The 23,589-nt window shown below is 40.2% G+C and overlaps 1 protein-coding gene across 13 annotated transcripts in view; it reads left to right on the top strand.

The window, feature by feature from the left end:
• The window catches only part of LOC133544520 (R3H domain-containing protein 1-like), a 155,183-nt gene that overhangs the window by 99,660 nt on the left and 31,934 nt on the right, over positions 1-23,589 (top strand). For 11 of the 13 annotated variants that reach the window (XR_009804663.1, XM_061889927.1, XM_061889929.1 and 8 more), the window contains 7 exons: positions 4,477-4,728; positions 6,137-6,300; positions 6,452-6,544; positions 9,945-10,295; positions 10,381-10,507; positions 19,241-19,398; positions 22,103-22,239. Coding sequence is in view for 12 of the 13 variants with exons in the window: in XM_061889927.1 (XP_061745911.1) it covers positions 4,477-4,728; positions 6,137-6,300; positions 6,452-6,544; positions 9,945-10,295; positions 10,381-10,507; positions 19,241-19,398; positions 22,103-22,239 (1,282 nt within the window). In the remaining variant the exon portion in view is untranslated. The remainder of the gene's footprint in view (positions 1-4,476; positions 4,729-6,136; positions 6,301-6,451; positions 6,545-9,944; positions 10,296-10,380; positions 10,508-19,240; positions 19,399-22,102; positions 22,240-23,589) is intronic. The other 2 variants (XM_061889932.1, XM_061889931.1) reach the window with 2 other exon arrangements.

The raw sequence follows: 23,589 nt of genomic DNA, 5'->3' as shown, positions 1-23,589 counted from the left end.
CAAGATTAGACAAACAAACAGTTTACAGGGTTACAGAACAAGAACGCTGATGGGTCGCCATACGGCGCTCCGTAAAAGATGGGAAAAAAGGTAAACGCTGGGGAAGGATGAGTAAAAAAATACAATCCAGACTGTGCTCCTAAGGTGGCCCAGTTCGGAGTGAGAAAAAACCTCCATAGCAAAGCACATATACATATTACAACATACATCTCGAGATATCTAGCAACAGAGGGAAGGTAGTTCAAGGTCATGGTGGTAGGTCGCAGCTCTCAGGCGCTGACTATCCATTCATCACCCCTACAAGATTGCGTCGAGGGCGTTGGATTGGGGGACAGGAGGGTGTATGTGTGGCTTATATTTTTTTTGTGGATGTGTGTGTGTGGGTTTGTGTGTGTGTGTGGTGTGTGTGTGTATAAGCCCATAGTGTGTCTCTGTTCCGCGGCCTTGATGTATTTGCTGTCGCTGGTCCAAAGTTCACAACAGGTGTGTGTCCATGAGAGACAAAAAAGGGAGTTTGTTGTCTCTTCCTGCAGTGATCTTCGGGAGAGTCTCGAAGCCAGGGAAAAAAATCCAAGTTAAAATGATTTGTATGCGAGTGAAAATAAAATTTGCTTTTCACTCTAAAATTGTCTATGACTGGTCCTCAAAAACTGCGAGGTAGACAGTCCGATGTAATCCACAGTACTTCCCCCATCCTCCAATCATTTGTAGCAGCTATGGGGTACTTTGAAGACTGCCAGCAACTTCCAATTTGTCGACAAACCAGAGCAACACTTACTCCAATCAGCAGATGTCCTGTTCTCATAATTCCGAATAGGTGGATATCTTCACGTCCTTTTGCCAGGCACGCAGCCCTCCTTCTTCTCCCAAGAGTCCGTCGTGTGTCCAGCAACAACCGCTTCGTCACGACAGCAGGTTCCCCCAAACCCAAGATCTTGTCAATCTTGTTGAGGCCAGTTAAATAGTTCCAATGTTTAGATTTGGAGAGCAGTGCAAAAAGAGGCAATAAGAGAGTTAAAGACAAGACAAAACAAAGAAGCAATCAGGAGAGATAAGGGAGAGGAATGGGGAGTGACCACCCTCGGTGACTTAGCTGTTGACTAAGTATGCTTTGCATTCACTTATGAGTGTGTACAAGCTGCTTATATCATGAGGCTTGGCCGGCACTCTGTTTGTATGGAGGATAAGCGGACGTGACGACAGGTTGTAGAGAACGTTAAAGGCATTCCCTCTAAGGCACGGCCCCCAATATTGTTGTACGGGTGGAAATTGGGAGATATTCACGAGAATGGTTGCTCAGGGAGATTTTCGGGAGGGGCACTGAACTTCGGGAGTCTACCGGGAAAATCGGGAGGGTTAGCAAGTATGAGCATTAGCGGTGAATGCGGTGTTACAGCGGCACCGCCTCGGTATAATACCGGCGGGCCAGCTCTAATGTTGATTTGATATTGCCTCCAGGGCCAAATGAAATTACATGGGGGCCAAATTTGGCCCGCGGGCCAGAGTTTGACACCCATGCTGTAAGGTCTGACCAAAACATCCAATTTTTCTCGCCAGCATTAGCTCATAGCTAGAGATCAAGCACCAATTAAATACATTTAAATGGGAGACTGTGATTTGAGATACAAGTGTTTTGAGTTAGGAGCTCCATTACAAAGCAAATTAAGCTTTTAAGTTGGGCTACTACTGTATTTCCAGCCTTTTAGCTGGCCACATAACATTGATGTGGCGGGCCGGACCTGGGCCTTGATTTTGACACCTGTGCTATAGACTAGACCAGCGGTCAGCCAACCAAAATGTTGGAAGAGCCATTTTAGACTAAAAATTCCCAAAACAAATCTGTCTGGAGCCGCCAAAAATCAAAAGCCTTATATAAGTGTTATAACAAAGGCAACACATGACTTGTCATTAGCCTACTATCAAAATGACCGTGTCGCAGGCTGACGCAATTCTTCATTGACAGAAATGTTGAAATGTAATATTTATACTACACATTTTTTACAAGATTGTGAAACAGTAAAATTGAGGCTTCTCAGAGGGTGAGATAATTCCTAGAAATTACTGGCTTAGATTGGCCAAAGGTATAGATGTGTGTGTCCAGGTTAAAGTAAGCGTCAGGATGTCTTTTTTTAATGGATTTATTCCCATCTTTGCTGTTTGCTGTGGTCTGGAACAACATGGCGCAGAAAAAACTATCATAAATGCAGCCAATATTACGTACAGATACTGTGTCATGAGACGTGCAAGTATAAATTAACTACACGGAGGACATAAGTAAAGGATATTAAATGAGCTCAAAAATATCTACAAACGAGGCATAGTGATGCAATATGTACATACAGCTAGCCTAAATAGCATGTTGGCATCGATTAGTTTGCAGTCATGCGCTGAACAAATATGCCTGATTAGCACTCCCAACAGATCAATAACGTCAACATAGCTCACCTTTGTGCATTCACGCACAGCTTAAAACTTTTGGTGGCCAAAATGAGACAAAGGAGTGGCATAAAACTTTCTGTGGCAGCGTCGGTGAGAGTTGATGTAAACAAACTACGGTGAGTTAAAACTGCTGAAATTAGTAGGACAAGTCGGGGCTCGGCAAATACTCATATCAGTGAAGCATGTTTATTACAAACAGTGGGATTCCTAACAATTAGGAAGGTTTGTGTCATGTTTGTCCTCCTACAGAAAAAATATTGAAACAAAATATTTTCTCCCATCTTTTTTCATTTTAACACCTTTTTGAAAAAGCTCCAGGGAGCCACTAGGGCGGCGCTAAAGAGCTCTAGAGCCGGCGGTTGCCGACACCCGGACTGTACAAACAATGATACTGTATGTAATGTCACAGGCCAAACATTAGCTAACACACAATTCTAATGTACGTACCACGTAGGGGTGTAAATCTTTGGGCACCTAACGATCCGATTCGATTGTGATTCCTGGGGTGACGATTCTCAATTTAAACGATTCTTGCAATATATTATTTGATATAATAATTAACATGAAACTTTTTCAAAATAGGCTACAGGTTAGAAAAGCTCCAATCTGGTTGCATGGACATGGCTTAAAAACATACGTTTAAAAATGTATTCTTGTAAAAAAAAACATATACAGTGGGGCAAAAAAGTATTTAGTCAGCCGCCGATTGTGCAAGTTCTCCCACTTAAAATGATGACAGAGGTCTGTAATGTTCATCAAAGGTACACTTCAACTGTGAGAGACAGAATGTGGGAAAAAAATCCAGAAATTCACATTGTAGGAATTTTAAACTATTTATTTGTAAATTATGGTGGAAAATAAGTATTTGTTCAACCATTCAAAGCTCTCACTGATGGAAGGAGGTTTTGGCTCAAAATTTCACGATACATGGCCCCATTCATTCTTTCCTTAACACGGATCAATCGTCCTGTCCCCTTAGCAGAAAAACAGCCCCAAAGCATGATGTTTCCACCCCCATGCCTCACAGTAGGTGTGGTGTTCTTGGGATGCAACTCAGTATTCTTCTTCCTCCAAACACAACGAGTTGAGTTTGTACCAAAAAGTTATATTTTGGTTTCGTCTGACCACATGACATTCTCCCAATCCTTTGCTGTATCATCCATGTATCCATTTTGGTATAAACTCAACCCCTCGTGTTTGGAGGAAGAAGAATACTGAGTTGCATCCCAAGAGCACCATACCTACTGTAAAGCATGGGGGTGGAAACATCATGCTTTGGGGCTGTTTTTCTGTTAAGGGGACAGGACAACTGATCCGTGTTAAGGAAAGAATGAATGGGGCCATGTATTGTGAGATTTTGAGCCAAAACCTCCTTCCATCAGTGAGAGCTTTGAATGTTTGACCAAATACTTATTTTCCGCCATAATTTACTAATAAATTCTTTAAAATTCTTACAATGTGAATTCTTGGATTTTATTTTCACTTTCTGTCTCCCACAGTTGAAGTATACCTATGATGAAAATTACAGACCTCTGTCATCATTTTAAGTGGGAGAACTTGCACATTCGGTGGCTGACTAAATACTCTTTTGCCCCACTGTATATTTGAATACATTTTTGAAAAATGGGAATCAATTTAGAATAAGGATGGATTAGAATTGCTAGTGTCATGAATTGCACGTAAAAATTGCAAACCATTTAATCCTAACCCAAGTTCTAAATTACTATAGCCTAAAATAGCTATCACTTTTCTATTTTATAACTATACAGCGACAAATCAACCACAGATGGCGCCGAGCTACCAACACCTCCGTCAACATTTCCCCAAGAGCCTCGAATGCAAAAAAAAAAAAAAAGCTGTGTTATTAGACTGTGAATTTGTTCCGCTGCTTAATTATCACCATCTACTCTTAGCACCCCTCTCGATTAGAGACAGTGAGAAGCATGAAGCCAATTTTCATCTTACGCCGCTGCTTGGAAAAAAAAACATTGAAGTGCCATTTCATTCTTTTTTTCTTGTCGTCTTTTGTCACTCCAGGATCAGAATCTTGCAGTAGCGTCGGTTCTTCGTGCAGTTCGCTGTCCCGTCCCCACCGGCCTTTCACGGTGCCAGCCTCTTTGCGGCCCAAAATGCCCTTAGTCCACCCGACTGCGGATACTAAAGGCTCGGCACACAACCCTAACATGATCAGGAGCGCCCCGCCCTCTGCTGACGCCACAAATTATTATGTGTTGTCTTTGGAGGCCTCAGGGATACCACCTGGCAGCGTTCTGGTCAATCCACACACAGGTACCTATCTACGCCCGTTTAATCTTTGTTACCGACATAATGGTTAAGCACAAGCTTATTTTGGTAAGCATTGCTAAAAAAAAAAAATGCCGTCCAGACCTTTTAATTTGCAGTTACCTCAATAGCGATGATACATACAGTGGGGCAAAAAAGTGTTTAGTCAGTCACCAATTGTGCAAGTTCTGCCACTTGAAATTATGACAGAGGTCTGTAATTTTCGTCATAGGTACACTTCAACTGTGAGAGACAGAATGTGAAAAAAAAATCGAGGAATTCACATTGTAGGAATTTTAAAGAATTTATTTGTAAATTATGGTGGAAACCATTCAAAGCTCTCACTGATGGAAGGAGGTTTTGGCTCAAAATCTCACGATACATGGCCCCATTCATTCTTTCCTTAACACGGATCAATCATCCTGTCCCCTTAGCAGAAAAACAGCCTCAAAGCATGATGTTTCCACCCCCATGCTTCACAGTAGGTATGGTGTTCTTGGGATGCAACTCACTATTCTTCTTCCTCCAAACACGATGCGTTGAGTTTATACCAAAAAGTTATATTTTGGTTTCATCTGACCACATGACTTTCTCCCATGTGCTCTCTGGCAAACTGCAGACGGGCCTGGACATGCACTGGCTTAAGCGGGGAGACACGTCTGGCACTGCAGGATTTGATTCCCTGTCGGCGTAGTGTGTTACTGATGGTAACCTTTGTTACTTTGGTCCCAGCTCTCTGGAGGTCATTCACCAAGTCCCCCCATGTGGTTCTGGGATTTTTGCACACCGTTCTCATGATCATTTTGACCCCACGGGATGAGATTTTGCGTGGAGCCCCAGATCGAGGGAGATTATCAGTGGTCTTGTATATCTTCCATTTTCTGACAATTGCTCCCACGGTTGATTTTTTTCACACCAAGCTGCTTGCCTATTGTAGATTCACTCTTCCCAGTCTGGTGCAGGTCTACAATTCTTTTCCTGGTGTCCTTTGACAGCTCTTTGGTCTTGGCCATAGTGGAGTTTGAAGTCTGACTGTTTGAGGCTGTGGACAGGTGACTTTTATACAGATAAGTTCAAACAAGTGCCATTAATACAGGTAACGAGTGGAGGACAGAAGAGCTTCTTAAAGAAGTTACAGGTCTGTGAGAGCCAGAGATCTTCCTTGTTTGAAGTGACTAAATACTTATTTTCCACCATAATTTACATATAAAAACTTTAAAATTCCTACAATGTGAATTCCTGGATTTTTTTTTCATATTCTGTCTCTGACAGTTGAAGTGTACCTATGATGAAAATTACAGACCTCTGTCATCATTTTAAGTGGGAGAACTTGCACAATCGGTGGCTGACTAAATACTTTTTTGCCCCACTGTATGTGTGTTTACATTGTGACTCTTTGTTTTTCTGTCAACAGGCAAGCCTTTCATTCATCCAAGCGGCAGTGGCATCGCTTATAATATGGCCAGTGTGGCACCCCCTGCTGGTAGGGGCCCACATCAAGGGAAGGCGGCGGTGGCGGCACATCAGCTAACCTCGGTTGCAAGCCAGCAGCAGCCAACTAATCACCTTCACTCTCAGGTCAGCGGGTGCACCAGTTTTTGTTTAAACCAAGAGGGCCACGCTCATTTGTACTTTTTCTAAACCCAAAAAATGTTGGAGCTTTTGACTCACTCATTAAAACCGTCTTAATTAGATCTTGCCTTCTAAACCAACTTGTCGTCTATTTCAGCCGTCCTCTGAACCTGTCCATAACCCGACGGTCTCCTACCATCTTCCTCCTCCTCAGTTCCTGCCCGTCTGTCCAAACCAACAGTACACTGTGGTACATAATTCAGTTTCCAATTGATTCATCATCTCTGCTGATTAAAAATCAATCCTGTTTTATCTTACCGTATCAGCTAAAATACACTTTTGTGAGTGTTTTGCTATTGGATTTTTTTTTTTGCAGGGATAGTTTAATTAATGTCATGTATTTTGGTGAAAAATAACTCCAGCAGTGTCTGGCCTCATTTATGACCTGGTTTTAGTGAACTCTGTTGCCACTGTGGCTAATTATGCCTGTGAATATTTAATTAATCACCAGATGTTAGTTATGAATAATCTATGACTGAAAAACATGTCAGAAATGACCAGAGTTGGCATGCAAAAGTGATACTTATAATAGGAGTGTCCTGATTCAAGTTCTTCAATTCCGTTACGATGCCAATTTTAGAGCCTTTTTAATAAGCCAACTCAATATTGACCCGATAAAATGCAAAAGTTTGATCAATTGAAATTACTCAAACCGAATAAAATTACTAACCTATTTATTATTGGACCTATACTATCTTTAAGTTGAAGTGGAGCAGTAATTTGTTTGGGGACGACACCTAGTGGCCACCATGGTTCATTAATTTTAGCTCATGACGCAGTAAGTTGAATGATGCGGACACGTTTGTTACTGGATACTTTCTGATATGCTTCTGCCTTGAAGACTTTGCATGTGGAAGAAATATGCAACTACAATTATTTGATACTTGTTTTTATTGACAAATGTGCAATTTTAGACTGCAATATTGTTCAATAAAGGACACATCGATTATTGATGTATCTTTAATTTATGTACAAACCCCGTTTCCATACAAGTTGGGAAATTGTGTTAAATGTAAATATAAACGGAATACAATGATTTGCAAATCCTTTTCAACCCATATTCAATTGAATGCACTACAAAGACAAGATATTTGATGTTCAAACTCATAAAAAACTTTATTTTTTTTTTGCAAATAATAATTAACTTAGAATTTGATGACTGCAACGTGTGCCAAAGTAGTTGGGAAAGGGCATGTTCATCACTGTGTTACGTCACCTTTTCTTTTAACAACACTCAATAAACGTTTGGGAACTGAGGAAACTAATTGTTGAAGCTTTGAAAGTGTAATTCTTTCCCATTCTTGTTTTATGTAGAGCTTCAGTCGTTCAACAGTCCGGGGTCTTCACTGTCGTATTTTACGCTTCATAATGCGCCACACAATTTCCATGGGAGACAGGTCTGGACTGCAGGCGGGCCAGGAAAGTACCCGCACTCTTTTATTACGAAACCACTCTTTTGTAACACGTGGCATAGCATTGTCTGGCTGAAATAAGCAGGGGCGTCCATGATAACGTTTTCATTGGAAGCTGCTTTAATACCCAATCATGGCACCCACCTGTTCCCAATTAGCCCGCACACCTGTGGGATGTTCCAAATAAGTGTTTGATGAGCATTCCTCAACTTTATCAGTATTTATTGCCATCTTTCCCAACTTCTTTGTCACGTGTTGCTGGCATCAAATTCTAAAGTTTATGATTATTTGCCCAAAAAAATGTTTAACAGTTTGAACATCAAATATGTTGTCTTTGTAGCATATTCAACTGAATATGGGTTGAAAATGATTTGCAAATCATTGTATTCTGTTTATATTTACATCTAACACAAGTTCCCAACTCATATAGGAACGGGATTTGTATATGGATGCAGTTTTACATTTCTTTTCATTTCACTAAACAATTCATTTGGGAAAAAAAACGTTAAATACATTTATCAAATAAATGAAAATGTGTTAAAAACTGGAACATAAGTGCCTTTTATAATAAAGGACCTGGTCGGATGTCTCGGTGAGGTGGCTCGCTGCAAACGTTATAACTGTCTGCATTATTTTAATTACAATAAATAAATTGACGTTTACTAATCAATTCTAAAATCGTCCGTGTCCAAATTGCGATGCATCTAAAAATCGATTTCCCCCACTTCTACTTATAACAGTACAATTATCTAGCTTGTGTGCTTAGCTGTCGCGTAGCTGCTAGCTCCAAATAGCCTATAGCCCATCATGTTTACATTTCGTAAATTATTTCACTAAGTCACAAGAAAATATCAACTATTTGTCTGATATATTGGAGATTTTAGATGCAAACCGATATAGATTTTTTGATAATATCGGATCGGACATCCTTAATAGTTAACGTTTGGCTCCACTTGTCTTTTTTCATTCATATCATATTTAAATTCTGTTTTTTTAATCTTAAAATCCATCCATTAATTTTTTACCGCTTGTCCCTTTCGGGGCGGCGGGGGCTGCTGGAGCCTATCTCAGCCACATACAGTGGGGCACAAAAATATTTAGTCAGCCACCGATTGTGCAAGTTCTCCCACTTAAAATGATGACAGAGGTCTGTAATTTTCATCATAGGTACACTTCAACTGTGAGAGACAGAATGTGAAAAAAAAAATCCAGGAATTCACATTGTAGGAATTTTAAATAATTTATTTGTAAATGATGGTGTAAAATAAGTATTTGGTCAACCATTCAAAGCTCTGACTGATGGAAGGAGGTTTTGGCTCAAAATCTCATGATACATGGCCCCATTCATTCTTTCCTTAACACGGATCAGTCGTCCTGTCCCCTTGGCAGAAAAACAGCCCCAAAGCATGATGTTTCCTCCCCCATGCTTCACAGTAGGTGTGGTGTTCTTGGGATGCAACTCAGTATTCTTCTTCCTCCAAACACGAGGAGTTGAGTGTATACCAAAAAGTTATATTTTGGTTTCATCTGACCACATGACATTCTCCCAATCCTCTGCTGTATCATCCATGTATCCATTTTGGTATAAACTCAACTCGTCATGTTTGGAGGAAGAAGATTACTGAGTTGCATCCCAAGAACACCATACCTACTGTGAAGCATGGGGGTGGAAACATCATGCTTTGGGGCTGTTTTTCTGCTAAGGGGACAGGACGACTGATCCGTGTTAAGGAAAGAATGAATGGGGCCATGTATCGTGAGATTTTGAGCCAAAACCTCCTTCCACCAGTGAGAGCTTTGAATGGTTGACCAAATACTTATTCCCCACCATAATCGACAAATAAATAGTTTAAAATTCCTACAATGTGAATTTCTGGATTTTTTTTTTCACATTCTGTCTCTCACAGTTGAAGTGTACCTATGATGAAAATTACAGACCTCTGTCATCATTTTAAGAGGGAGAACTTGCACAATCGGTGGCAGACTAAATACGTTTTTGCCCCACTGTAGCAATATAAGCTTGACATTAGATAACCAAGTAGTAACAGTGTTAATCCATGTTATAAGCAAAATAATGAAGAGGGTGATTCTAGGTTGGTGTTTTCTTGCTGGATTTAATGACTTTTTTGTCTTAGTAACACCTGTTCATTACCGTGGATGTGCACATCTCTTTTCCAGCCCGACTCCCTCAACGCCCAATTTAGTCACATGACCCTGGCGCAGCAGTCGTCCAGCAGTAGTGGCGCGCCAGCCGTTGATGCCCGTCACTATGCAGCTGTGTACCACCACCCCCACGCCCCGCTGGTGCTGCAGGGAGCGCCCTCACAGCAGGTTGCCAACTACATGGTCGCAGGGCCCTCGGGGGGCCACCCGGGGATGCTCCAAGGCCAGCATGTGCCGCTTCCTGGTCTTAGCCACGCATATGCCAGCAGCATGTCCGGTCATGCTGCTTTCCCCGCATCCAGTCTGAACCAGCAACACACCAGTGTGCTCCAGCAGCACACCTACATCCACCAACCTGTTCAGCAGGTACCTCCGGTCAATTCAAAGTGATTTATTTTTTATTTTTATTCATAAGCTTTTCATTTTAATGTGGGGTTTGTGCATCCCACAGATGCCCACGTGCTACTGCTCTTCCACCCACCACCCTCAGTGTTCCAACCAGCAGCAGAACTACCGTCCGCCTGTAAACCATCTGGCCTACAACGGCCCTCACAGCCAAAACCTGCCACCACAGCAAGGTAGGGGTCACGCGCTTGTGTTGTATGACTAACACATTGATTCTGTAAACAACACATGTAACATTTTGTCTGAATAAAAAGACAGCTTGAAGGTCTGCATGTTCTAAAATAAAGCAGCTAGTAAAGGGAATGGAAAAAACAATGATGACATAAACCATGGGTGTCAAACTCTGGCCCAGCCATGTAATTTCATTTGGCCCTGGAGGCAATATCAAATCAACATTAGAACTGGCCCGCCGGTATTATACAGAGGCGGTGCCGCTGTAACACCGCATTCACCGCTAATGCTCATACTTGCTAACCCTCCCGATTTTCCCGGTAGACTCCCGAAGTTCAGTGCCCCTCCCGAAAATCTCCCCGGGCAACCATTCTCGTGAATATCTCCCAATTTCCACCCGTACAACAACATTGGGGGCCGTGCCTTAAAGGCAATGCCTTTAACGTTCTCTACAACCTGTCGTCACGTCCGCTTATCCTCCATACGAACAGCGTGCCGGCCAAGCCTCATGCTATAAGCAGCTTGTACACACTCATAAGTGAATGCAAAGCATACGTAGTCAACAGCTATACAGGTCACACTGAGGGTGGCCGTATGAACAACTTTAACACTGTTACAAATATGCACCACGCTGTGAACCCACACCTAACAAGAATGACAAACACATTTCGGGAGAACATCCGCACCATAACACAACAGAACAAATACCCACAGTCCCTTGCAGCACTAACTCTTCTGGGATGCTACAATACACACTACCACCTAAAACAGGGGTAGGGAACCTATGGCTCTAGAGCCAGACGTGGCTCTTTTGATGACTGCACCTGGCTCTCAGATAAATCTTAGCTGACATTGCTTAACACGATAAGTAATGAATAATTCTGCTGGTAATTACAGTGTCAAAAATAACATTCAAAATATAAAACATTGTCATGCATTTTCATCCATCCATCCGGTTTCTACCGCACCTGTTCAAGAAGTCGCATTAGTGGTAAGAAGTATTTTATTTATTTTTGGTTAGCCTCAGAATAACAATGTTATTAAAAAGAATAAGAGACTTATTATACTCTAAAAATCTTGGTCTTTCTTAAAAATGCATGCATATTGTTGTATTCGGTGTTAAAAAAAAATTAAAAATTATGTCGCTCTTGCGGAAATACTTTTGAAAATATTTGGCTTGTATGGCTCTCTCAGCCAAATAGGTTCCCGACCCCTGACCTAAAAGGTTAATTTGTTCAACCTTGGCCCGCGTCTTTGTTCAGTTATACATTTTGGCCCTCCCTGTATTTGAGTTTGACACCCCTGACGTAAACAAATGCAATGTTCTGTGTGTATTTTCTGTATGATTCCAGTTATTAGGTAAAAATTACCGAAATAATGTGTGACGACATTATTAGGGGTGTCCCATTCCGATTATGATATCGGATATCAGCGAAAATAATCGGCAGTCCTGCAGACAGTTAAAATTTAAATGTACTTCAATGAGGTCTTTTCTTCTATGTTAGTCATTTACAGGCTAATTGCTACTTGGGGGTAAGCAGCTACACAACAGCTAAGCACACAAGCTAGACATACAGTACAGGCTAAAAGTTTGGACACACCTCATTCAATGCATTTTGTTTATTTTCATGACTATTTACATTGTACACAACTATGAATGAACACATGTGGAGTTATGTACTTAACAAAAAAAAGGTGAAATAACTATAAAACACGTGTCCTTCTTTTGAACTTCAAGAGGTAGTCATCCGAAATGGTTTTCACTTCACAGGTAGGCTTGAAGCTCATCGAGAAAGTGCAAAGCAGAAATCAGAGCAAAGGGTGGCTATTTTGTAGAAACTAGAATATAAAACATGTTTTCAGCTATTTCACCTTTTATTGTTAAGTACATAACTCAACATGTGTTCATTCACAGTTTTGACACCTTCAATGTCCTTCAATGTGGTCTTTTCTACTGTTTTAGCCATTTACAGGCTAATTACTACTGGGGGGTAAGCAGCTACACAACAGCTAAGCACACAAGCTAGACATACAGTACAGGCCAAAAGTTTGGACACACCTCATTTAATGCATTTTGTTTATTTTCATGACTATTTATATTATACATTGTCACTGAAGGCATCACAACTATGAAAGAACACATGTGGAGTTATGTACTTAACAAAAAAAGGTGAAATAACTACAAAACACTTGTCATTCTTTTGAGCTTCAAGAGGTAGTCATCCGAAATGGTTTTCACTTCACAGGTAAGCTTGAAACTGATTGGGGGAAAGCAAATAGTGTGCAAAGCAGTAATCAGAGCAAAGGGTGGCTATTTTGTAGAAACTAGAATATAAAACATGTTTGCAGTTATTTCACCTTTTTTTGTTAAGTACATAACTCCACATGTGTTCATTCATAGTTTTGATGCCTTCAGTGACAATCTACAATGTAAATAGTCATGGAAATAAAGAAAACACATTGAATGAGAAGAAAGTGTGTCCAAACTTGTGGCCTGTACTATACATAAGGGCCCTTAATATTTCAGTCCAAAACAATACAAATAAGTGCCAAATAATTATAGTATCATATAATGTATGCATTCAAAGTCTCCAAGGCTCCAGTAACAAACGTGTCTGCATAATTCAACTTACTGTATCACAAGCTTAACTTAATAAAGTTCAAGTTAAAGTACCGATGATTGTCACACACACACTAGGTGTGGTGAAATTTGTCCTTTGCATTTGACCCATCCCCTTGATCACCCCCTGGGAAGCGAGGGGAGCAGTGGGCAGCAGCAGTGCCGCACCCGGGAATCATTTATGGTGATTTAACCCCCAAATAAGTGCCAAGCAGGGAGGCAATGGGTCCCATTTTTATAGTGTTTGGTATGACTTGGCCGGGATTTGAACTCACAACCTAACAATCTCAGGGCGGACACTCTAACCACTAGGCCAGTGGTTCTCAACCTTTTTTCAGTGATGTACCCCCTAATTGGAGCAAAGCATTTTTGGTTGAAAAAAAGAGATGAAGTAAAATACAGCACTATGTCATCAGTTTCTGATTTATTAAATTGTATAACAGTGCAAAATATTGCTAATTTGTAGTGGTCTTTCTTGAACTATTTGGAAAAAAAATATATAAAAATAACTAAAAAGTTGTTGAAAAATAAACAAGTGATTCAAATATAAAAAAAGATTTTTACACATAGAAGTAAACATCAACTTAAAGTGCCCTCTTTGGGGATTGTAATAGAGATCCATCTGGGTTCATGAACTTAATTCTACACATTTCTTCACAGAAAAAGAAATCTTTAACAGCAATATTTATGGAACATGTCCACAAAAAATCTAGCTGTCAACACTGAATATTGCATTGCTAAATTTCTTTTCACAGTTCATGAACTTACATTCATATTTTGTTGAAGTATTATTCAGATTTTTGAATTGTTGCTATTTTTGGAATATTTAAAAAAAATCTCACGTACGCCTTGGCATACTTTCAAGTACCCCCATTTGAGAACCACTGCACTAGGCCACTGAATAGTAAATTGTGTCCACTAGTGTTCCCACTCAACTCCAACTTAATAGTAAACAGCAGAAGGTTAGTAATTAATAGGTTAGTGTTATTCACACGTCATTGTTTACCATTGACTAATTTCTCCTAGTCAAGCCTTTTTTTAACGTTGCAAAGTCAGTGTTTCCCACAGGTCAGGCATCTATTTGTGGTGGTGTGGTTTGATTTGGGGGGCGATGACCAAGAAGAACGCCGAGTTGGAATATAATTACAACACTTTATGTACATATTTATAAAATATTTACATATTTATATAATATGTAACTACAAGCTCCATTCACAGACAGAGTCCCATTGCTTTAATGAGCGGTCGAGCGAGTCATATATATATATATATATATATATATATATATATATATATATATATATATATATATGTCTTGATTGGATTATCCAGAGAATAGTGCTCGATACCGTGGTAGAGCGCAATATGTAGGTGTGGGAAAAATCACAAGACTACTTCATCTCTACAGAACTGTTTCATGAGGGGTTCCCTCAATCATCAGGAGATTTTCCCTCAATCATCTCCTGATGATTGAGGGAACCCCTCATGAAACAGTTCTGTAGAGATGAAGTAGTCTTGTGATTTTTCCCATACCTACATATATATATTATTTTTATTTTATTTTATTTTTATTTTATTTGTGGCGGCCGTAATTCTTTCGTGGCGGGCCGTCACAAATAAATGAATGTGTGGAAAACCCTGAAAGTACAAAATAAAAGTACGTATGATTTCTGCTGACATTGTATTGGATCAATATCAGTATCAGTCAATATTTAAAGATCCAGTGTTGGTTTTAGAAGTCAAAAAGATTGTATTGGGACACTCCTAGTCATTATTGTTGCTGATCAAACTGCATGGTGAAGTCATGAGGTGAGGCAGACAAGTAAATCTGATTTCAAATGAGTCGGCGTCTCACCACAAATAAATGTAAATAACTATGCTCGCAAGAGAGTAGACTTTGTTTTCCCTTCTAGTTTTCAGCTTTTTAGTTGTTCTTGAATGTTCTTTGACGAGGGAAAAAACAACATCCACGGGCCCTGGCTCGCTTCTAACGGCACAAACGATTTCCACTAACCTCCTTTCCTGTGTTTTTTTTTTTTTTTGTAGTTTAGAAGTCTCTGTTGGATCGGCCGCTCGGGGATTCAGTATTTTCTCTTTTTAGCTTTCTTCTTGTAAGAGCTTTTGCTCAATCCCACTCTCTCCTTTATACACACATTTTCTACAATGTTTCTTCATTCGTGGTCGGTAGGTCAACCGCCGACAAATAACTGCCCTACAGAAGCCAAGGACATTCTTTTTTTCAGTGAAATAACACTGCATTGTCAGATTAAAAAGGCATGATTAGATTCATACGGCATGAGATTCCCAGTTTGAGCGCTGATGAATGATGAGAGGCGGGATGCGGGGCCGGGACGCTGTCTGAGAGGCTTCTATGAATCTCACAGTGAACCGGTCTCTTTTTCAGCCCCTCGGTCTTCCCCTGCAGGTCATGGCGCAGATGGTTGGATGTGCGCGCACAAAAGGGAAGGAGAAATCAATCGTAACCTCAATTAATTTCATCCCCCGGATGCAAACCGGCATCCCTCAAAAAAAAAAACGTCAAGGAGAGAGTAGGCCATTATCTGCGTCTGAAGGAGCACAATCATCTGCTGCCCGCTGAAATGGAATAAATCTGCCGCGTTTTAGCACGGCGGTCATTTCATGCTCGGTTTGTACGGGAAAGTGGGAGACATGGGTGGATAAAAATAGCCGCTTCTTGGCTCCTCGCGGCGCGCTTTCATTGTTTCATTGTGCTTTTCTCCCAGGGTGGCAGGCTGCAAAGACACCTTCACAAAAGGATGTCCTCTCCTTTGTTGCTGGGAGCACGTCACGTGTGTCACGGGGGACTGTATTTTCAAATGTCTCGCCTTGTCACCTTGACATTTAGGCCCCCCCCCCCCACCTCCCTCGTCTTTCCTCTGGCAAGGAGCGAGCGCCACCATTTCTTGCCGAAAATGGACAGCTAGTGTTTTGGGCACTAATAAGAAATTGATGTTTTTTTCCCCCCACTTCCATTCAGTCACTCAGGTTGCTGTTTCAGGCCACTGCAGGCTAAATCACATATATCGACTTTCTCATTTACTCCAAGTGCTGAACTCGCCGTGCACCGTCGCCGCCTATGTTGTTCTACTGTTGATGCGCCGTAATTTTTTTTTTATTATTAAGCAGCGAAAACCAGCATTTCGAGACGCTATTTTTGACTTAGAGGGAATTTTCCGCGGATCCGGGGTCTCTCCGCCAGGGTCATTTCTGTGAATCGTTTAAATCCGGGGAGAAAATTATAGGGGGGGTTAGGTACTCGTGGTTTTTGTCTCTGCATTGACCTAGTTATCAGTACAAGGCAGAGAATTCCCGCGAAAAATATACTGTTGTGATCAAAATTATTCAACCCCCACACAATTTTGGTGTTTTAGCAAGTTGGACATTTATTCCGTATTTTGTTTATAGTCATATCAAATAAAGATGTGTCAAATAGACAAATGCAACTTAAATTGTAACACTGTATTTTACAAAATACCAAAAAAGGACATTTTTCTTAATATCTCATTGACAAAATGATTCAACACCCTAGTTACATGCATCTTTAGTACTTAGTAGAACACCCTTTGGCAGTAATGACATCCTTCAAATGTGATACATAAGCGGACACAAGCTTCTTGCAACCATCTACAGGTATTTTAGCCCATTCCTCTTGGGCAAAGGCCTCCAGTTCATTCATATTCTTGGGCTTGTGTGCTGCAACTGCCTTCTTCAAGTCCCACCACAGATTTTCTATAGGATTTAGGTCTGGTGACTATGAAGGCCACTCCAGAGTCTTCCAGCCCTTCTTCTGCAACCACTCTGATGTTGATTTGGAGGATGCTTGGGATCCTTGTTCTGTTGGAAGGTCCAACATCTCCCAAGCCTCAGCTTCGTCACTGACTTCATGACATTTGCAGCTAATATATCCTGGTAGGAAATAGAATTCATAATGTCTTGAACGCGCTGGAGATTCCTGGTACCTGAGGCAGAGAAACAGCCCCAGAGCATGATTGACCCCCCCACCATGATTAACAGTAGGCAAGGTGTTCTTCTCTTTGTAAGCTTCATTTTTTCTCCTCCAGACATAACGTTGATTCATAGCCCCAAAGAGTTCCAGTTTTGTCTCATCACTCCATAGAACAGTTTCCCAAAACCTTTGGGGTTTGTCCAGATGATTTTTTGGCATACTGGAGTCTATTTGTCTTGTGCCTGGTAGTCAGAAGTGGGGTGCGCCTGGGAGTTCTGGCATGGAGGCCTTCAACTCGTAGTGCGCGCCTTATTGTCTGGGACGAAACCTGCGTTCCCCCCTCTGCAATGTCCTGTTGTAGTTCCTCAGCTGTTACCTGGGGGTTTTTCACCACTGTACGCACACAGCATCCTCTTTCTACCACGCCCAGGCAGTGTTTCCACTGTGCCTTTAGCTTTAAACTTGCGAATTGTGTTCCCAACTGTGTCTCTTGGAATGTGTAATGTCTTTGCTATTTTCTGATATCCATATCCTTTCTTATGAAGAGAAATTACCTCCTCTCTTGACTTCTTTGACCACTCCCTGGACTTCACCATGTTGCAAATACACCATTGACCATCTACAAGAAGCTGAGCGTCACAGTCTTTTTCAATCAGTTTAATTGTTGCTCGTTATGGTTCTAATCACATCTACAGATATTGAAAAGACCTTATTCAAATTCTGATCTTAAGAGTTATGATCTTCAAGGGGTTGAATAATTTGGTCAATGAGATATTAAGAAAAATATTATTTTTTGGTATTTTGTAAAATACAGTGTTACAATTTAAGTTGCATTTGTCTATTTGACACATCTTTATTTGATATGACTAGAAACAAAATACGGAATAAATGTCCAACTCGCTAAAACACCAAAATTGTGTGGAGGTTGAATCATTTTGATCACAACTGTAATGCCAATGTGTGAAGGCACCACATTGGCTAGCTCTACTATCAGTTGACAACATCAATCAATCAATGTTTACTTATATAGCCCTAAATCACTAGTGTCTCAAAGGGCTGCACAAACCACTACGACATCCTCGGTAGGCCCACATAAGGGCAAGGAAAACTCACACCCAGTGGGACGTCGGTGACAATGATGACTATGAGAACCTTGGAGAGGAGGAAAGCAATGGATGTCGAGCGGGTCTAACATGATACTGTGAAAGTTCAATCCATAATGGATCCAACACAGTCGCAAGAGTTCAGTCCAAAGCGGATCCAACACAGCAGCGAGAGTCCCGTTCACAGCGGAGCCAGCAGGAAAACATCCCAAGCGGAGGCGGATGACATTGCCCGTTATAGGCGTCTGCACGCGTCATTTGCCGACAATATCTAGTCCCTGATCCTCAATTATTGTGAGCGTTTCTGAACTCGTATTCTGTTTATATTGGTTGTGTTTATCGGCGACTAATCTGGAAAGAAAACACAGTAGCTCTCAATTAAGACGTTTCTTTATTGACAAAACAGTTTCAGACATGGTTAAGCTTATTCAAGATAGGAATGCTTCATTAGCGAAAGATATCGATAAGGGCGTGAGAAACAAGTCGAACTGGGCATGGCTCGATATATCTATCAAACTGAAGGTGAAGATTAACAACAATATCGTAGAAGTAGACGAACTGATCAGCGATTTCATTGCAAAGTGCGATGAACCGGGACTTGCTCAGTGCTTATATTGCAAGAACATTGTGAAGTATGGATCTCGGGGAAAGGTGGCACTCTTTGACCACGCAAAATCGGCAAGGCATCTAAGTAAAGTGAGTTTACGGAGAAGAATTCTGGTTAATCCATTTGTAGGCCTATTTTTGTCTATAATCCAAAAGTGTGCAAGAATTTGATACATGTGTAAACTTGTATACATAAATTTCATCACATGATACATTTTTATCAAAATATTTGCTAATAAATGTGGAATTTTGGGCAGGAGAATATTAGATTTTGACTCAAAATAGCAGGAAATGCATCCTAAACTAACCTGGATTACAACATTTTCCTGGGTGGCCTTCCACAAAGCGGTGTTTTAGGACTAAAACATTTTTTAGCTGATCTTGTAAATCTTCATTCCCATCCCTGCCCTGTTCTCACTTGACTTTTTTTGTTTGTCAGTGCACCAGCCTGTGATGTCGAGCCCTGTGTCCAGTTACCAGACCGTAGTGGGTGTGCAGCCAACACCCAACTTCACCATCACTGCTGCCCAGCAAAGCAATATTGGCAGTCAGATGCAAGGGATGATGGTGCAGTACTCCCCAGTGCAGTCGTATCAGGTATACAAATACACCGGTCCTTAGGTTTTTGTACGTCCCGCTTTTCACAAGGTTTACATTTCAACAGAAAATTTTCACCATAATGTTCCCCCCGTTTTTTTATTTATTTATTTATTTATTTGACAGGGACAGTACATTGCTGCCTACAGGTATGCGATGTCAAAGTACATAAGAGTTCTAGGCCCAGGCTAATTTGCAATCCTCGTCACTGGTTAGGCTTTTAAATAGACTGACCATACGTCCTCTTTTCCTCGGACATGTCCTCTTTTGCGGGACTGTCCGGGGTGTCCGGGCGGGGTTTCTTAAATGTTTCAAATGTCCGGTGTTTTGAGTCAGGGTTGCGTTTATTTTCAATGCACATCCAGGGTTAAGAAGGGGTTAAAAACAAAACAAACTGTGAAGGTGTGCGCATGCACGCAGCAACATTCATGAGGGAGGGGCAGAGAGTGAGGTAGTGGGTTGATTGTTAATCAAGGCATACTTGGTCAGCAGTCACACAGGTCCTACTGAGGGTGGCCGTATAAACAACTTTAACACTGTTACAAAAATGCGCCACACTGTGAACCCACACCAAACAAGAATGACAAACTCATTTCGGAAAAACAGCCGCAGCGTAACACAACATAAACACAACAGAACAAATACTCAGAACCCCTTGCAACACTGACTCTTCCGGGATGCTACAATATACACCCCCTGCACCCTGCACCCACCCCCCCGAACCCACCACGTCAACCCCGATTACGTCACATCAAATATTCCACTTTGAAAAATATTTTTGGTGGAATATTTGGCATATTTTGTGTGTTTGCCATAAAAAAACATAGTTTTGTTTGGCAAAAAGGGCGGAAAACAAACAAACAAAAAAAAAAACATTAAAAAAACTTAAACATTTTCAAATGAGGAATTGATCTGAAGTGGATGTAGACTCCAGAGATTTATGCGTTAAATATAAAATGTATGTATGCCCTATTTTCTTGGAATTTCAAATTCTATTTGAGTTTTGTCCCTCTTAGAATTAAAAATGTCGAGCAAAGCGAGACCAGCTTGCTTCTAAATAAATAAAATGTAAAAAAATAGAGGCAGCTCACTGGTAAGTGCTGCTATTTGAGCTATTTTTAGAACAGGCCAGTGGGCGACTCATCTGGTCCTTACGGGCTACCTGGTGCCCGCGGGCACCGTGTTGGTGACCCCTGCTGTAGACTCTTATGTGAAAATCTTTGGGCATTCACATAATAATATAAAATTAATCATAATAATTAATAGATACATTATTTATTAGGTGTAGACCACGGGTCACCAACCTTTTTGAAACCAAGAGCTACTTCTTGGGTACGGACTAATGCGAAGGGCTACCAGTTTGATACACACTTAAATAAATTGCCAGAAATAGCCAATTTGCTCAATTTACCTTTAATAAAGAAATCTATATACCGGTATATTTAAAAAAATGGGTATTTCTGTCTGTCATTCCGTCGTACATTTTTTTTCCTTTTACGGAAGGTTTTTTATAGAGAATAAATGATTAAAAAAACAACACTTGATTGAACGGTTTAAAAGAGGAGAAAACACGAAAAAAAATTAGATTAAATTTTGAAACATAGTTTATCTTCAATTTCGACTCTTTAAAATTCAAAATTCAACCGAAAAAATTGAGCGAAAAACTAGCTAATTCGAATCTGTTTAAAAAATGTAAAAAAAAACTTATGGAACATCATGAGTAATTTTTCCTGATTAAGATTAATTTTAAAATGTTGATGACATGTTTTAAATAGGTTAAAATCCAGTCTGCACTTTGTTAGAATATATAACAAATTGGACCAAGCTATATTTCTAACAAAGACAAATCATTATTTCTTCTAGATTTTCCAGAACAAAAATTTGAATAGAAATTCAAAAGACTTTGAAATAAGATTTAAATTTGATTCTACAGATTTTCTAGATTTGCCAGAATAACTGTTTTGAATTTTAATCATAATAAGTTTGAAGAAATATTTCAAATATTTTGTCGAAAAAACAGAAGCTAAAATGAAGAATTTAATTAAAATGTATTTATTATTCTTTACAATAATAATAAATAATAAAAAATACTTGATCATTGATTCAAATTGTCAGGAAAGGTAAAAAGGTATATGTGTTTAAAAATCCTAAAATCATTTTTAAGGTTGAATTTTTTTCTCTAAAATTGTCTTTCTGAAAGTTATGAGAAGCGAAGTAAAACAATAAATGAATTTATTTAAACAAGTGAAGACCAAGTCTTTAAAATATTTTCTTGGATTTTCAAATTCTATTTGAGTTTTGTCTCTCTTAGAATGAAAAATGTCGAGCAAAGTGAGACCAGCTTGCTAGTAAATAAATAAAATGTAAAGAATAGAGGCAGCTCACTGGTAAGTGCTGCTATTTGAGCTATTTTTAGAACAGGCCAGTGGGCGACTCATCTGGTCCTTACGGGCTACTTGGTGCTTGACCCCTGGTGTAGACTGTTATTTGAAAATCCTTGGGCATTCACACAATAATATAAAATTAATAAATACATTATTTATTCGGTGCAGACTCTTATGTGGGAATGCTTGAGCATTCACACTACACGGGCCTTTTTTGTTTCTAACATCCAACTGCAAAATCAGCACACAGTCTTGAGCAAAGCTTGAATTGTCTAATGTGGTCGCTGTGCTGACTTTAAACCCGTGTCCTTGGTTCCCAGCAGATGTCGGTGCCACATCAGACGCACCAGCAGCCAATGTTGGTGTCGTGCCAGCCAGGACAGGGCGCTGTGGCGGTCGCTGGCATGCAGCCCTGCTACGGCCTCCTCCCTCCTCCAAACCAGCACACCACAATGAGGTAGCGAGCTCACCACTGATACTCACACACAGGCTTGACTAATCAAGAGCCGTAAAACACGTATCAGTCCGAAGGGATCCGAGGTGCAAAATGTTACCTTTTCGCCCCTGCTAAGGCAGAAATCATTTTACATTGATTTCTATGGTATTGAAATCCCCAAATTCATGCATATCAATTAGGGTTGTCGAAATGAGCGCTTTAATGCATCATCTTTATTAATCTGATTGAAAATGTGTAATGCGTTGAACTAATCTGCAGGGCAAAATTACTAAGAGCGCTTGAAATGTCTCTGGCAAAGCAATTACGAGGCGCCAGCAGATACACAACAGCTAAGCACACAATAACACACAAGCTAAACATACATAAGACATGTCCTTTTTTTTTTTTTTTTTTTTTTTTTTGTCCTATCCAGCTTCTCAGGCAAATCATATAGTTGATGTAAATGCCCACATCGGCTGTTCAGATTTACTTTACAAAAGAGAAGTGTAGGATACTTCTCTTGTTGCTTTATTTGAATTTGACTTTATTAAATGTATTTATATTATCATTTGGTGCAGCCGGGCCGGAGCAGGAGGGGATAGTAAGAGAAAAAAAGGAATACAGAGGGGGAAATTGTGGGGATAAGAGGGGGATTAGACAGAGAGACAAAAACAACAACAGCAAATACAACAATAGAACAACACCAGCACATACAATATGTACAAATATGATCGTAAAAGTGATAGCAAATAAGCAGTTAGTGAAATAAATAATATAGTACAGCTTATGTATGTAAACATACTTAAGATATGTCCTTAATTGAACGATATTGGTGGCAGAAGTAGTAGTAGTAGTAGTAGTAAAAGCTTATAAGAAAGTATCCAGTAGGGGTGTCCCAAAAAAATATTGATTTTCGAATTAATCACGATTATAAAATATATACATATGTACTGTATATGTATATATATTTTTTTAATCTGTCCTTTTCAGCCACTCAGACAAATCATGTTGTTGATGTAGATCAGGGGTCGGGAACCTTTTTGGCTGTGAGAGCCATGAAAACCGCGTACCGTATTTCCTAGAATTGCCGCCGGGGCGCTAATTAATTTAAAACCTCTTCCCACTCCTGCGCTTACTAAAGGCATGCGGTAAAAGTAAGCATGCGCTAATTATTTTAAAACTTCTTCTCACTCCGGCACTTACCAAAGGCATGCAGTAAAAAATTGAGTGTGATGTAAGGATACCATCATGAAAAGCACATTTAGTAAAAAAAAAAAAAAAACGTTATTATGGTCTTGCCTTTATGTAACGCATGTGTCAAATACGTACATACATTTGTGGAGACTATTAGGCTCTTGCCTTTCTATTTAC

The sequence above is a fragment of the Nerophis ophidion genome, linkage group LG27, assembly GCF_033978795.1.
Source record: "Nerophis ophidion isolate RoL-2023_Sa linkage group LG27, RoL_Noph_v1.0, whole genome shotgun sequence".
In the NCBI taxonomy this organism is placed as follows: domain Eukaryota; kingdom Metazoa; phylum Chordata; class Actinopteri; order Syngnathiformes; family Syngnathidae; genus Nerophis; species Nerophis ophidion.
Note: the sequence above shows the minus strand (reverse complement) of the source record. Positions and strands in the feature narration are given on the sequence as shown.